This window comes from Pteropus medius, unplaced genomic scaffold, assembly GCF_902729225.1.
Source record: "Pteropus medius unplaced genomic scaffold, Ma_sr-lr_union100, whole genome shotgun sequence".
NCBI classification, from domain to species: Eukaryota; Metazoa; Chordata; class Mammalia; order Chiroptera; family Pteropodidae; genus Pteropus; species Pteropus medius.
The window spans coordinates 15,521,765-15,536,156 of record NW_024354499.1 but is presented as its reverse complement, the minus strand read 5'-3'; the positions used below and the strand labels follow the sequence as shown (position 1 = coordinate 15,536,156).

At 36.6% G+C, this 14,392-nt stretch overlaps 1 protein-coding gene and 1 pseudogene across 1 annotated transcript in view; one reads left to right on the top strand and one right to left on the bottom strand.

Annotated features, from left to right (window-relative positions):
• The window catches only part of CHMP3 (charged multivesicular body protein 3), a 54,353-nt gene that overhangs the window by 2,397 nt on the left and 37,564 nt on the right, over window positions 1-14,392 (top strand). Inside the window, exon 2 of the mRNA XM_039852739.1 lies at window positions 9,554-9,614. Coding sequence (XP_039708673.1) covers window positions 9,554-9,614 — 61 coding nt within the window. The remainder of the gene's footprint in view (window positions 1-9,553; window positions 9,615-14,392) is intronic.
• Window positions 8,389-8,760, bottom strand: LOC120594585 (40S ribosomal protein S16-like; annotated as a pseudogene).

Sequence of the window (14,392 nt, the reverse complement as noted above, 5' to 3'; positions counted from 1 at the left end):
AGAGAGAAAAGAAAAATTAGATAAAGGAGAAAATTGACTAAATTCTATAGTCTCAGCTGGGCAACTCTTGAGTTAGGGTAAATATATTGTATGCTTTCTGCTACTGGGGGTTGGAAGATGAGGGCACGTGCGTCCTGGTCCCAGCATAGGATGAATCAGCCGGGTGCAGCCATGCCACAGCATCATAATTGTCACTTAGACCATAAGTCAGGTAACATATCAGGTCAGGCCAGTAAGCTGTATTATGGGTGGTGTTCCCAAAGCTCTGTTATAGTATGCAGGACAGAGTAGGTGCTAAATAAATATTGAGCAAAAAATGAGTATTAGAATAAGATTAAGGCTTAAAGTCAAGGATTCCTAAAATGGGCAGTATTTCAGAGATACTCCAGGGAAACATTAGCTATATAAGAAGCCTTGTAGACTCAAGTCTTTGCTCTCATGCATCTCAGACACTTTGATGACATCTTAATGGTGAAACTTGTTCTATCTTAAAGTGTCCAAGTTAAGAGTAGATTGGGCCTGCTGAGGATGAGGGAGCCTTATAATCCATTTAAAAACCAGGACATGCTGAAAAGAGATTCTTCTCTCGGACTTGAGGTTCTCTTGGAAAGTCGTGCAGTTCTTTCTTAGGGACTTCACTGACATAGCCCTTGGGTGGAGTAGTCACTTTCCAAAGCATCAGAATTCTAGTAATCAGAAATGATTTGGCCCTCCACTATGACATACTTATAGCTTTGACTGGGTCATGGCTCATGGTTGTGGGATGCTGTCCGAAAGGGAAGAAAATGAGAAGGAAATATTCATGAAACAAATGTTTATTGAGATATTTTGGTGTGCATTGGGTTTGACACTAGGTTTACAAAATAAGACACTGGATGACAACTTCAAAGAATACCAGGTTTACTGGGGGAGACAGACATGTGAACAAATATTTATATTTTATGGTGAATAACAGCAATAATATAAGTATGTACAACATCTGTGATGTCACAGTGGCGGGAGTGATTAACTGTTCAGAGCGGGGAAGGGGACCTGGTCAGGGAGGGTATCTGGGTCTTGTCACAAGAGGCATTAGCCAGATGCATGGGTTGGCATAGCATTAGGAAAGGGGAGGCAGTCCAAGCCAAGTAGACTGCATATGGGAGGTGTAAAATTGTGCAACATAGGTTGGAGGAACCAGAGAAAATTCAGAGTGGTTGGAAGAGTGAATGGGATACAGGAGGAGTGGTGGCAGTTGTAAGATGTAAAATTGGAGAGGTAGGTAGAGGGCAGATTAGTGAAGGCCTGTGTGTCATGCCTACTAAGGATGGGGAGCATTCAGAATAGTGGTTTGAAGCAAGAATTAAAGGGAAGAGACTTGGGTATGGAGGCCAGTTAGTGGCCCAGGTGAGAGATGATGCAAATCTATAAGAATGGAAGTGGTGATAGAGAGGATGAGTTAGAAGTATTTGGGATATATAGTCAGAGTTTGCTCATCTACTGGATGTGGGGTGAGAATGCAAAGATGATTATTTGGTTTCTATTTAACCTCACCTCCAGTCAAACCTGAGTGTTGGTACTGTGAACTGAAATTGAGAGAAGAGCAGATTTGATGGGATGGTGATGGTAGAGAGGAAGAAGCCAAGAGCTCAGTTTTAAACAATTCGAGAAATCAGGGAAGACATTAGAGAGTGGGTTATCCTGGGAACATATTTTTCTTTTCTACTTCGTCTCCTCAGCAAAATTGTAAGCTTCTTGAGAGCAAGAGTCATGTGTTTGTTTATTGTCTACTGTGCCAATATAGTGTTCAACTGAATAAGAATAAAGTGTTTATCAAATATTAGCTTGATGAACCAGAAGTAGAGATGGTGAGAGAAAATGCTTACACATTTGAAGTATAGCCTAGTTAGGTACTCTGCTAACATTTGGGGAAAGAAATATTTTCTCTTGGTCCTATGAAATTGGTCCGTCATCCATTGCCACCTTTACAGTTATTAAGTTGCTGCAGTTCATGCCTCAGTGCTTATAATTATAGAAATACTTCACCAAGTATAAACATAAAGTAAAATTTATTATTTTAAGTTGTTAATAAAGTAGAGATTGAATTTAATTAGCATTATCCTGAAGATTTAAATTTAGGCGATTTAAAAACAACCAGTTTCCTTCAGTTAATTGTGAAAAAAATATCTATTTGTTATATAATCAGTTGAGTATATTTGTGTGGATCTGCTTCTGGGCTCTCTTTTCTGATCCATTGATCTATGTGTCTGTTCTTTGACCATACTACTCTGTCTTGAATACTGTAGCTTTACATTAGGTTTTGAAGTTGGGCAGTGGGGAAACCGCCAGCATTTTCTTCAATATTATGATGGCTATTCTAGGTTATTTGCCTTTCCATGTAAACTTTAGAATCAGAATCAGTTTGATTTCTACAATATAGATTCTGGTGATTTTGAATGGGATTGCATTGAATCTACAGATGATGTTGGGAAGAATTGATATCTTAATGTTGGGTCTCACAGTCCATTCACATGGAATATCTCTTCATTTATATCTTTGATTTCTTTCATCAATGTTTTATAGTTTCCCACAAGTAGACCCTATACATATTGTTAGATTTATACCTGCATGCTTATTTTTTGTTTGGTGCTATTGTAAATGCTCTTTTAAATTTCAGATTCCAGTTGTTTATTAGTTATTTTGGGAAGTGGTTAACTTTTGTATATTAGCCTTCTATCTTAAGACCTTGCTATATTTGTTTATTAGGCCAGAAGATTTTCATCATTGATTATTTGCGATATTTGTTAATTCAGTTTGCTAACATTTTGTTGAGGATTTTTGCATCTATGTTCATAAGAGATATTGCTCTTTAGTGTTTTTTTTTTTTTTCCTTTTACTGTCTATTTGGTTTTGGTATTAGAATAATTCTGGCCTCATAGTATGAGTTAAGAAGTATTCCCTCATATTTTCTCAAAGGTTTTGTAGAGAATTGTTATTTCTTAAATGTTTGGTAGAATTCATCAGCAAAACCATCTGGGCCTGTTACTTTCTTTAATTACTGACTTGGTTGCTTTAGTATAGGCTTATTCAAATAATCTGTTTCTCCTTGTGTGAATTTTAATAGTCTTTCCAGTAACTGCTCCATTTTGTCTAAATTACCAAATTTGTGAGCATAGAGTTCAGAGTATTTCTTTATTTTTACTCTTTGGGATTAATAGTGATGACCTCTCTTGCATTTTTGATAGTGGTAATTTTATCTTCTCTTTTTCTTGGTTATGCTGGCTGGAGGCTTCTCAGTTTTATTCACCTTTTGAAAGAGCTAGATTTGGACTTCATTGATTTTCTCTATTATTTTGCTGTTTTCAGTTTCATTGATTTGTCTAATTTTTTTTCTTTTCTGCTTGCTTTTGGCTTAAATTGCTCTTTAGTTTTTTAAGGCAGAATCTTAGATTATTGGTTTTAGATCTTCTAATGCTATAAATGAATTTCCTTCTAAGCAATGCTTTTGCTGCACCCTAAACATTTTGAGAAGTTGTGTTTTTTAACTTTAATTAAAAATGGTTTTAAATTTCTCATGAGACTTTTTTTGACCCATGTGTTATTTAGAGGTGTGTTGTTTAATCTTCAGATATTTGGGAATTTTCCAGCTTTTTGGTATTGATTTCTAGAATAATTCTATCATGATGATCTCAGAACATATTTTGTATGATTTCTGCTATAAATTGATTAGGGTGTGTGTTATGGCCCAGAAAGAGGTCTGTCTTGAGGAGTGTTCTATGCAAGCTTGAGAAGTATATGTATTCTGTTATTGGACAAATATTCTATAAATGTTAATTAGATCTAGTTGATTGACAGTACTGTTTAAGTTAGGTGTGTCCTGTCCTTACTGATTTTCTACCTGTTCCATCTGTCAATTACCTAAAGAGAGGTGTTGACATCTCCAGCTATTATAGTGGATTTGTTCATTTCCCACCCCTTTCAGTTCTATCAGTTTTTGCTTCATGTATTTTGATGCTCTGTTATTAGGTACACGCACACTAAGAATTGTTATGTCTTTTTATTGAATTGTGTATGATTATATAATGTTCCTCTTTAGCTCTTATAGGTTTCCTTGTTGTGAAGTCTGATTTTTCTTAATATAGCTACCTCTCCCTCCCTCCTTTCCTTTTTCCTTTCTTTACTTCTTTCTTTTTATTGACGTGAAACTCACTTAATATGTACCATTTTATCCTGAACAATTCAGTAGCATTTGGTATATTCATGACATTGTGTAGCTACCACCTCTCTCTAGTTACAAAACATTTTATCACTCCAAAATAAAACCCCGTATCCTCTAAGCAGTTACAGCTCATTCTCTTCTCCCCCCAGCACCTGGCAACTACTAATCTGCTTTCCTATTCTAGATATTTCTTATAAATGGAATCATACACTATATGTCCTTTTATGTCTGGATTCTTTCATTTAGTATAATATTTTCAAGGTTCATCCATAATGTAGCTTGTAATTCTTCCTTTTTATAGCCAAAGGCCATTCCATAGTATGCATATATCACAATTCATTTGTCCATTTATCCAGTGATGAACATTTGAGTTGTTTCAATCATTTGGCTATTGTGAATAATGCTACTATGGACATTCGTGTACAAGTTATTTGTTTAAGTACCTGTTTTCAGTTCTTTTAGGTATATACCTAGGAGTAGAATTGTTGGGTCATACGGTAATTTTATTTTGAAGTTTTATAACAGATTATTTGAGCCAAACTGACAATGTATGCTGAGGCTCAAGATCTCAAATGCCCAGAGAATAACAGCAAAACACCCATATTTAAAACCAAAATTCTCTTGAAAATTTTATTAACATTTAATAACAATCATTCAGCTTTTCTTCAGTCTTTATGAAGTTTTTGTTTTAAAGATGAAATTTATTTTTAAAGTTTTCATGTAAACCAGTCAGGCATGAATAAACTTTTATAATGAACTCTCAAATCTTTTTAAGATCTTTTTTCTTGGGATGACAGACAATAGCATTGCTATGATAGTATTGAGTTTTCTTTTTTATTCCAATAAACTGTTTTCAAGATTAATGATTATTAGCAAATCTTGATTTTTATTCTGCTAAAGCAAGATTTTTACATAATACTTTAAAACTTCTTTTCAATTTCCAATGAACTATTTTATAGTAAAAAATTATTTGATACTAAGTCTTTTAATGCTCATATTCTAAAGATAATCTTTAGTCCCAACCAAACTTGGTACTCTAAGATTTTTAAACATTTTTTTAAATGATATTTCTATAATATGTATAATTTTAATCAGCAAGTTCTTCCTCCGCACTGAAATATGTGCTTTTCCTTATCCTTGGGCATCTTGAAACATCTAATGTTTAGGAACCCCCCGAACTGGGTTTCCCTTTTGTTGTTGTTCTTCAGTTTTGGCTTGCTGGAAAGATATGGCCTCACTGAGGTTGTCAAGAACAGGATCTTCCCCTTCGTCTTCACTTTCTTCTCCTTCAGTTTATTCTGGTTCAGGAATTTTCTTTTTTTCTTTCTTCTTTGGAAGTTCATGTTCTCTAAGTGTATTTTTAGGAGAGGCATAACTTAAATGTCCACTTTCCTCACTTAGATTTATCAAAGTGGTTTCATCTTCAGATGAACTCGGCTGCTCTTCCGTTGCCAAAAGCAGTGCTTGCTTTTCTCACTCTACCAAATGACTGTGTTGTTTTTTGCCTTGATACACTTTGGTGCAGAGTCTTTATCCATAAGTAAAGTAACCTTCATTATAGTAACCTTTACAACTTTGCCATACTTGGAGACTATCTGGTCAGGGCAAAGGGCAAGTTGGATTCATACATTTTGGTTTTACTTAGGGCCAGTCTCCACTCATTTCTTCAGGTGGGGAGGCCAAGGAGATCAGAAGAGCTCTGCTCAGTTGGGGCTCAATCTCAGTTACTCCTCACCCTCACAGATAAATTTCTCTCTCTCCCTTCTTCTACCTCCTTTTCTTCCTCCCTTTCTCTACTCCTTCCTTCACTCCATTCTCCTCTTCCTCTCTCCTTCCTTCATTCTAACATATGTAATGTCATACTATACATGTTCGTTACCTAGCTATTTTCAGTTATATTTTGAGAATTAATTCCATTGGTAGTCCTCATTGTATTGCCCTTTTCTCTTTAGTTAGAACATACTGTTTGTTTGTGGAAATTCTCTAATATGTTAAACTAGTCTCCTATTGATATACATTTTGGTAATTTCCAGCCTTTTGCTACTGCAGACAATACAACTAGTGCATTTTTACAAAGGTCATTTTATCTTTGTCATCTAATATCTTGTATTGAATATTCACCCATTAAGGAATATAAGCAGTTAAATACTGTAATGATAAACTTTGAAACAACCATTTGTTAGTGACTTTTCTTTCAAGCTCCTGGATTCATTTAAGCAATGAATAAACTCAAAAGGCAAACTGTTAAATAGCTGTAATAATACATAGATGTAATAAGATAGTTTTTCATTTCTTTGAATCCGTTTTCTCAATACTTGTCATGTAAGACCAAATATAGAAATACATGTTTGGTAAAATTCACCTGTGCATCTATCCAATCCAGGGCTTTAGTTTGTGGGGAGTTTTTTGATTATGGATTTGATTTTGTTAGTAGTAATTGGTCGGTTCAGATTTTCTGTTTTCTTCTTCACTCAGGCGTGGGAGATTGTATGTTCCTAGGAATTTATCCCCAGAGGGCTCATGTGCCTGCCGAGACCACCCTTTGGGTGTGCCACTCGTGAGGCTAATTAGGTGTTGCTCTGTTGTGGTCTGCCAGCCGCCAGGTGTGTTGATTCTGGGGCCCTTTGGGAGGGGCTTCTGTGCAGGCCAAGGTCAGCTACAGCCTGTGACTGCCTGGTGGTACCTGGTCGGAGGTACACAGTTATCCGTGGTTGGTTCCTGCTTGTGCCAGACCTGGACGCATATGAGAGAGACCACTCGGCAAACTGAGTCCAGCTGCCACCAGTACTAGGCCTGGGTCAGCTTAGCAAAGAATCCAGGGTACTCCAAGGCCCGAGCCTGCCGGCTGGCTGCCTATTACCCTCAGCAGCTGGGCAATCTTAGGTGGTACTCGAGTTGAGTGAGGCAAGGTCTCAGGAAGTCACCAGGGTGAATGAGTAGTGTTCCCCAGGTTAGTGCAGATTTAGATTTGGTGCCAGTGCTGAGCCTGTGGCCATTAGCAAAAGTCAGATCACACTGAGGGTAGCTGCTGCCTGCCTCAGGCCACAAACTTCTGAGATTTGTTCAAGAAATACTATAGCTAGGGCTGGGGCTGGTTGCCCACCACCTGAATTGCCTCTGGTGGTGTGTGAGCAGAGGCCTGTTGATTGCTGCTGAAAGAGCCTTCTGCCGAGAGGGCTTGGTGTGGTTGGTTACCCAGCTTGGAATATACCTCTGGTAATTCGCGAGTTGGGTGGGCCGGTCCCAAGGAGTCACCACAGTGGAACAAGTGGATTTCACCAGACCAGTGCAGATTCACATTTGGCCATGTAGTGGGAGGGCTCAACACAAGCAAGATAGAGTTGCCATCAGGCTGCATGGAAGGGAGGAGGGCTCAACAGGGTCGATGACAGCTGAGCCTACAGCCCTTGCCCTAAAGTCACATAGCTCAGTCTGTCTGTATATGTGCCTGGTACCTCCTAAGCTGCTGTTCCTCCGCTGGAGCCCAGGGTGAGTGCCTGCGAGTGAGTCTGTGCGTGCACTCTTTAAGGGGACATCTGGGTTTCCAGGAGCCTTCTGCCTTCACCTGGATGGTCAGAATCCCCACTGATTTTCACAACCAGATTTTGTGGCGATTTCACTTCTCAGCACAGCAGCTCTGATCTGGGGAGCCTAGGTGTGGGGCTAGGGCTCCTCGCTCCTCAAAGGGAACCTCTGTGGCCACGATATCCCTCCCAATGCTCAACCGCAACATGCGGATGCGGGGCCAACTGTTTTGCTTCTCCACCCCTCCTACCAGTCTTGCTGTGGCCTCTTTATATCCTTAGTTATAGGAGTCAGTTCAGCTGGTCTTCAGATTGTTCTCCAGGTTGATCATTCTATAATTTAGCTGTAATTTTAATGTGGTCATGGGAGGCGGCAAGCACAGTGTTTACTTACCATGCTATCTTGACTGGAACTCAATTACATTTTCTCTTAATGATATGGATTTTTTAATGCCATTCAGTTCATATATCCATGGATTAAGGCTAAAGGATTCAACGAATCGATTCTATTTATTTTATTTTTATTTTTAACCATAAATCTCATAACCGTTGTTTATTATTAAGGCGAACCTTGATTCTTATGATAGGCTTATTGGTCGGATTTCTGGTAGTGATCTCCGTCACCAGGGTCTTCGAACTTTTTGAATTTGCAGTGAAGAGGGTCAGTTACCAGCAGGGTCTAGTCATAATGGGTGAGGATGTCTTTGATCTCCTTTGCAGCCTATCCACATGTTTTTGGTAATAGTCCATCAGGGCTTTCTAGATGGACTGGTAGAATGTGTAAATTTGGGCCCTGTTACCACCACCCTTCATATGGTACAGAGCCAGCTAATTGTTCCAGTATCCAGCTAATTGTTCCTTGCCTGGAAGCGGAAGAAGATCCAGTAGCTTGTATTGCAGCGTGTGTGGCGGTTGGATCATGTCCAGGGGGCACCCATTCATCTAATGAGGCAGTTGCCCTGTTTGCAGTTTGCCACAGCTCTAAGAATTTCTTGTGTCCTAAGCCTGAACCAAATGCAGAGGACCCTTAGATGGCATGGCTGAGGCCATACACAAGGGATCCTCATTGCAAGGTGCTGCAACCAGAATAAAAGCCCTGTTTTATATTTTATTACATACAAGTGCTGAGAAACGTTGTTAATATAAATAAGTAGATGGTAATAGAGTTTTGTCACTCAGAAATTCTTTGAACTTCTTTGTCATATGCCAAAAAGCCCTTAGTGCTTTAGCAGTTGATAACTGAAAAATTGGAAAACACTTTATATTTGCATAAGAATTTGATAATCATTAGTCATTCACTACTTTCTTAACACCTATACTAGTATTTTCCAGTTGTCTTTATGTTTAGTGCTTCAAAGATTTTGCCTGTCAGGGAAATATATCATGGTAATAATAGAGACATAGATTAGTTGTGAAATGAAAAGGCATTATTGTTAAAGGGGAGAAGGAGAGGTAACCTCTTATGACACAGGCAGAGCAGTTTTTGAAATTATCTGTAGAAGTTGAAAATCTTCTGATGCCCTTAAACTCTGTCTATACACATGTACCTATTGAAAAATCTTTATGTACCTGTAGGGTACTGAACTCTCTCTGAGGTCTTGTACAAAGTGCTTTTTACTACCTACCTTCAGATAATTATCTTTAATCTATGTACTATGATTTAAATAGATAGAAAAAAACAGAACTGACTCTGAAGGTCTTTTTATTGAAAATGGCTTTATTTTGTGTCTGGATTATGTCTGCAATGAATGTAGAATATAGAATTCTTTAAAACTTGGTGAATTAGGAGTGTTGGCTTCTCTTATAATTCCTTTTCTAAAATTTTTCCCAGGTCAACGAATGGTCATTGAAGATAAGAAAAGAAATGAGAGTTGTTGACAGGCAAATAAGAGGTAAATTATCATTTTATGTCTCTTGTTTCTCACTCTCTTGGTGTATTTTGTATTAGTTCATAAACTGCATCTACATATTGTAAGGAATAGTTGATTCTTACATTATTTATAACTATCCTAATTATTTTGCTTTTTAGTCATTAAGAGAGACAAGACATAATGAACTCAAAGAAGTTTCGTATTTTGTAAGAATTAAATCTTTCCTCTGGGCTGGAATAAGCTATTCAGGAGGGAAGGGCCATGTCCATTCATCTCTGATTCTCTAGAGCCCAGGTTAGTGTTGGAAACAAAGCAGGTGCTCACACACTGTGTGGTAGACAGTATATGGACTCCCAAAGATGTCTACATCCTAATTTCCAGAGTCTGTGAATAGGGACTTTGCAGATGTGATTAAATTAAAGATCTTAAGTGGAGAGATTCTCCTGGGTTATCTGGGTGAGCCCAAGGTAATCACAAAGGTCTTTTAAAAAGAGAGGCAATATGTTGAAGAAAAGTGAGAGAAAAGGAGATATGGAGATGTGACCACGGAACCAGATGTTGGCTTTGAAGATGGAGGCCATGAGCCAAAGAAGGCAGCTTACTTCTAGAAGCTAAAAAAGACACAGAAATAGATTCTTCTCTGAAGCCTCCAGAAGAAACACAGCCTCTCCAACACCTTGATTTTAGACTTCTGACCACCAGAATTGTAAAAGAATAAATTTGTGTTGTTTCAAGTCATTAAAAATAGAGAACTGAAGAAATCTCTTCCTATTTATAAAGAATTGATTTTATGGAATTAAAATTAAACCATGCATAAGTAAGGAATGCGATTTCATTTTCACCATTCTAATTATCTATTTTAGCATGGCTATAAGTTGAGAAAAATAGTAAAGTAGATTGTTATTGAGTACCACTTATAATTAAGGTGACTTGCAAGGAGATAATGTTTATAGTTTTTATGGTTTTTAGCTTTCATGATTGGAGAAAAATTAGTACCATAAAGATATCCTAATGTTACTTCTTTAAAAAAAATAATTGGAGAGGGGAATTCCATTCCTAGCCATGATGGAGCAGTGGTTTTGGACTTGCACTCTGATTGTAAATAAAGAAGAAACCAAAGTCTGTGAAACATCTGTTTTCAAACGGACAACTGGCAATGCAGGATTTCAGTCACTGAGAGAATGGAAACAGAGCTCTAATATGTCCCTGATTTTCTGCCTGGAGAAACTTTATGGATCGTAGTACATGGATTCTAAGCAGAGCATAGGGTCTCACTGAGCTGAAGAAACAGAGATCAGGGTTCAGGGAGGCTGCAGTGGCAGGAATTTGTGGGGTCTAGAGTATCAAAGAGAAGGGCATTGCCCAGGGAAAGAGCTCCAAATGTTTGCATGGAGTCCCATTGAGTCTTGAGCTGAATACTAAGCTCTTCATACTTAGAGTGAGATTTCAAGAGCTTGGGCAGATATAATTACTGAGGTCAGAACAACTACAAAGAAGCTATAAGCGAAACGATTCCCGGAGAATAAAGAATTGAGAGAAGGTAGAGTTCCAATCTCACACAGTAAAGAGACTTTGTTGAACATCTGAGACATTCATTAGAGACCCTAGGAGGGTCAGGCCTTAATATTAAGACTAAAATAGCCCTAGATTAAAGGCCACCATAAGCCCACACCAACAAAGCTTAAAAACAAGTCTTGAAAGCCGATCGCAGGCAACTTAACTCCCTGCCAAAATAAAGCTGAATGCTCTTAAAAGAAGGCCAAAAAATTTAGACACCCAACAATGAAACAGTCAAAGTATCCAGCATCCAATGAAAAATTACCAGGAAGAAGCAGGAACATGTGATCCAAAGTCAGGAGAAAAATCAGGCAATATAAACAGACCCAGAAAAAAACAGATGATTGAATAAACAGACAAGGATTTTAAACCATTATTATAAATATATTGAAGAATTTAAAGGAAAACATAACATAATAAGGAGATAAAAAAAAACAATGGACCTTCTAGAGAGAGATCCGAAATAAAGTAAAATGAAATGAAAATTTAACTGGATGGGTTTAACAAGCAGGTTAGACACTGCAGAAAACAAGATCAGTGAAACTGAAGATAATAATACAGGTATGAAAAATTATAGTACAGAGGAAAAAAACAGTTTTTTAAATGAAGCTGTGGAACAGTATCAAGTGATCTAGTTTGTAATTTGAGTCTTAGGAGAGGCGTAAGGAAAGGATCTGGTAAAAAGGAAGCTGATGAAAACTGTAAACTGACAGATATAAGGAATTCAAAGCATTTCAAATAGTATCAACACAAAGAAAACCATACCAAGGTATATCATAAATTGCTGAAAGTTAACAAATAAAGGGATAAAACAGTCTAAGAAAAAAGACATTAAATTCAGAAAACAATAAGAATGATTAAAAATTTTTTATCAGAAACATTGCAAACCAGAACATCTTTAAATGATGAAAAAAAACCATATACATTATCCTAGAATTCTATATCCAATGAAAATAGTATTCAAAGGTGAAGGTGAAATAAACATTTTCATACAAAAGCCAAGAAAAGTTGTTGCCAGTGGATCTACAGTAAAAGAAATATTAAAAGAAGTTGTAAGTTGACGGAAAGCCATACCAATACAAATTTGGATCTACCCAGAGGAATGAAGCATGCTGGAAATGGTAAGTATAGAAATTTAAATCATTTTTTTCTGTTCTTAAAATTTCTTTAGAAATGTATTGACTATAGTAAAAATAATGTGGGGCTTTTAACATATGTAGAAGTAAACTTTATAGTGATAGTGATAGCACAATTGATTTGTGTTATCCTTAGAAACCTCATAAATTCATCCACAGCTCTCTTGTTAAACGATCTTCAAACCCTATTACTTCTCATTCATAACAATTTATTAGTTAACTAACTAAAATTGTATCAGAAAAAGATTATGGGTTTTAGAGTCAATACTGGGTTTAAACCCTGTATTTGCTGTCAGTCACCTATCCATAGTAAAATTTTTAAGTCTCATAGAATTTCTGTGCCTGTTAAATCTGTGAATGTATGTAATGTTTAAGACAGTACCTGCCATACAGTAGAGAGTTTACTACATTCATGGTGATAAAAAAAAAAAGAGTACTTTAGATAAAATATGACTTTGAAGTAATATAATTGCTTTAAATGTTATTTTCATCTGAGTATCATAGAAACACTTTTAGGGTATTTCATTTGGTTTTATATTAGCAGTCAAGGTGAACGGATTTTTAAAAATATTAATTCAAAAAGAGTACTTGCCAGACTATGATCTTACGAAGTCAGGATATTGGTTACCCTTGTTGGGGACATGGTGACTTAAGGGGGACATAAAAGGTCCTTATGAAATGTTTATAATATTCTCTTTCTTAATCTGGCTCCTGGTTACATGGGTGTACTTATTTGTGAAAATCTATATAGGTCTCTAGTTTTGTATAATTTTCTCTAAGTATGATATACTTCAATAAAAAGTTTAAACAATAGTAATATCAATAAAGCAAACTATAACTACAGGTAGTCGTCATGTCGTGGAAGACTCGTCATAGTCTACATTTTTAGCTTTCAGTCAGATGTAACATATTTAGAGCACTCATGATAGGCAATATTGGAATAAATTTAGATCATTCATTTTGCCTCTCTCAGATGAAAGTAATTAGCTTGGGTTCTCCTCCTTCCTGTCCCCCAACTATAAGATAATGATACACATATTGATGCAGAAAATATAAATAAGAAAGTTTAAATTATGCTGAAATCCTACCACTCAGAGATAACTACCACAAATATTTTGGTGTTTGTCCTTCCAGGCATATTTCTGTCTGTACTTGTAGTTACACAGAATACTTGTTTACAAATGGATCATACTATTCTTACTGTTGCTTTATTTATTATTATAGTAAAGTATACATATATAAAATTGACCATTTTAACCATTTTTAAGTATACAGCTCAGTGACATTAAATCTATTTACACTGCTGTGTAACCATCACCACTATTTATCTCCAGAACTTTTCATTCATCCCATAAGGAGATGCTGTACCATTAAACAATAACTTTCCATTTCCCCTCCGCTATATTTCCAGGTAATCACTGTTCTACTTTCTGTCTCTATGTATGATTTAACTACTCTAGATACCTCATATAAGTGGAATTAAACAATATTTTTCCCTTTGTGTCTGTTTTTTGTTTGTTTGTATGTTTTTTTAATTTTCAAAATTCACCCATGTCATAGCATGTATCAGAATTTTCTTTTTAAGACTGGAGAATATTCCATTTTATGTATATACCTCATTTTGTTTATTCATCTATCAGTGGACATGTGGGTGGTTTTCACCTTTTGGCTACTGTGAATATGCTGTTATGAACACGATTGTACAAATATCTTTTTGAGTCCCTACTTTAAATTCTTTTGTGTATATACCCAAAAGTGTAATTTCTGGGTGAAATGGTAATGCAATATTTAAATTTTCAGGAACCGCCATAGTGTTTTCCACAGGGCTACTCCATTTAACATTTCTAACATTAAGGACTAAGATTCAAAGCAACCACATATACAGGAGAATATAGAAGGTCACTCACTGTGCATGCCCAGGGAAAGATGCGGACTCTGAAAAGACCTGAGAAGACTTTATGTTTACCCCTCAGGCTGATCCTCAGCACAGACACCCTACAATAAAATCCCAAACTCAACAAACTCTGGGGACATGGGAGAATTTGATTTCCAGAGTTACCGTGTTATAAGATTCAAATGTCCATTTTCAACAACAAAAAAATCACA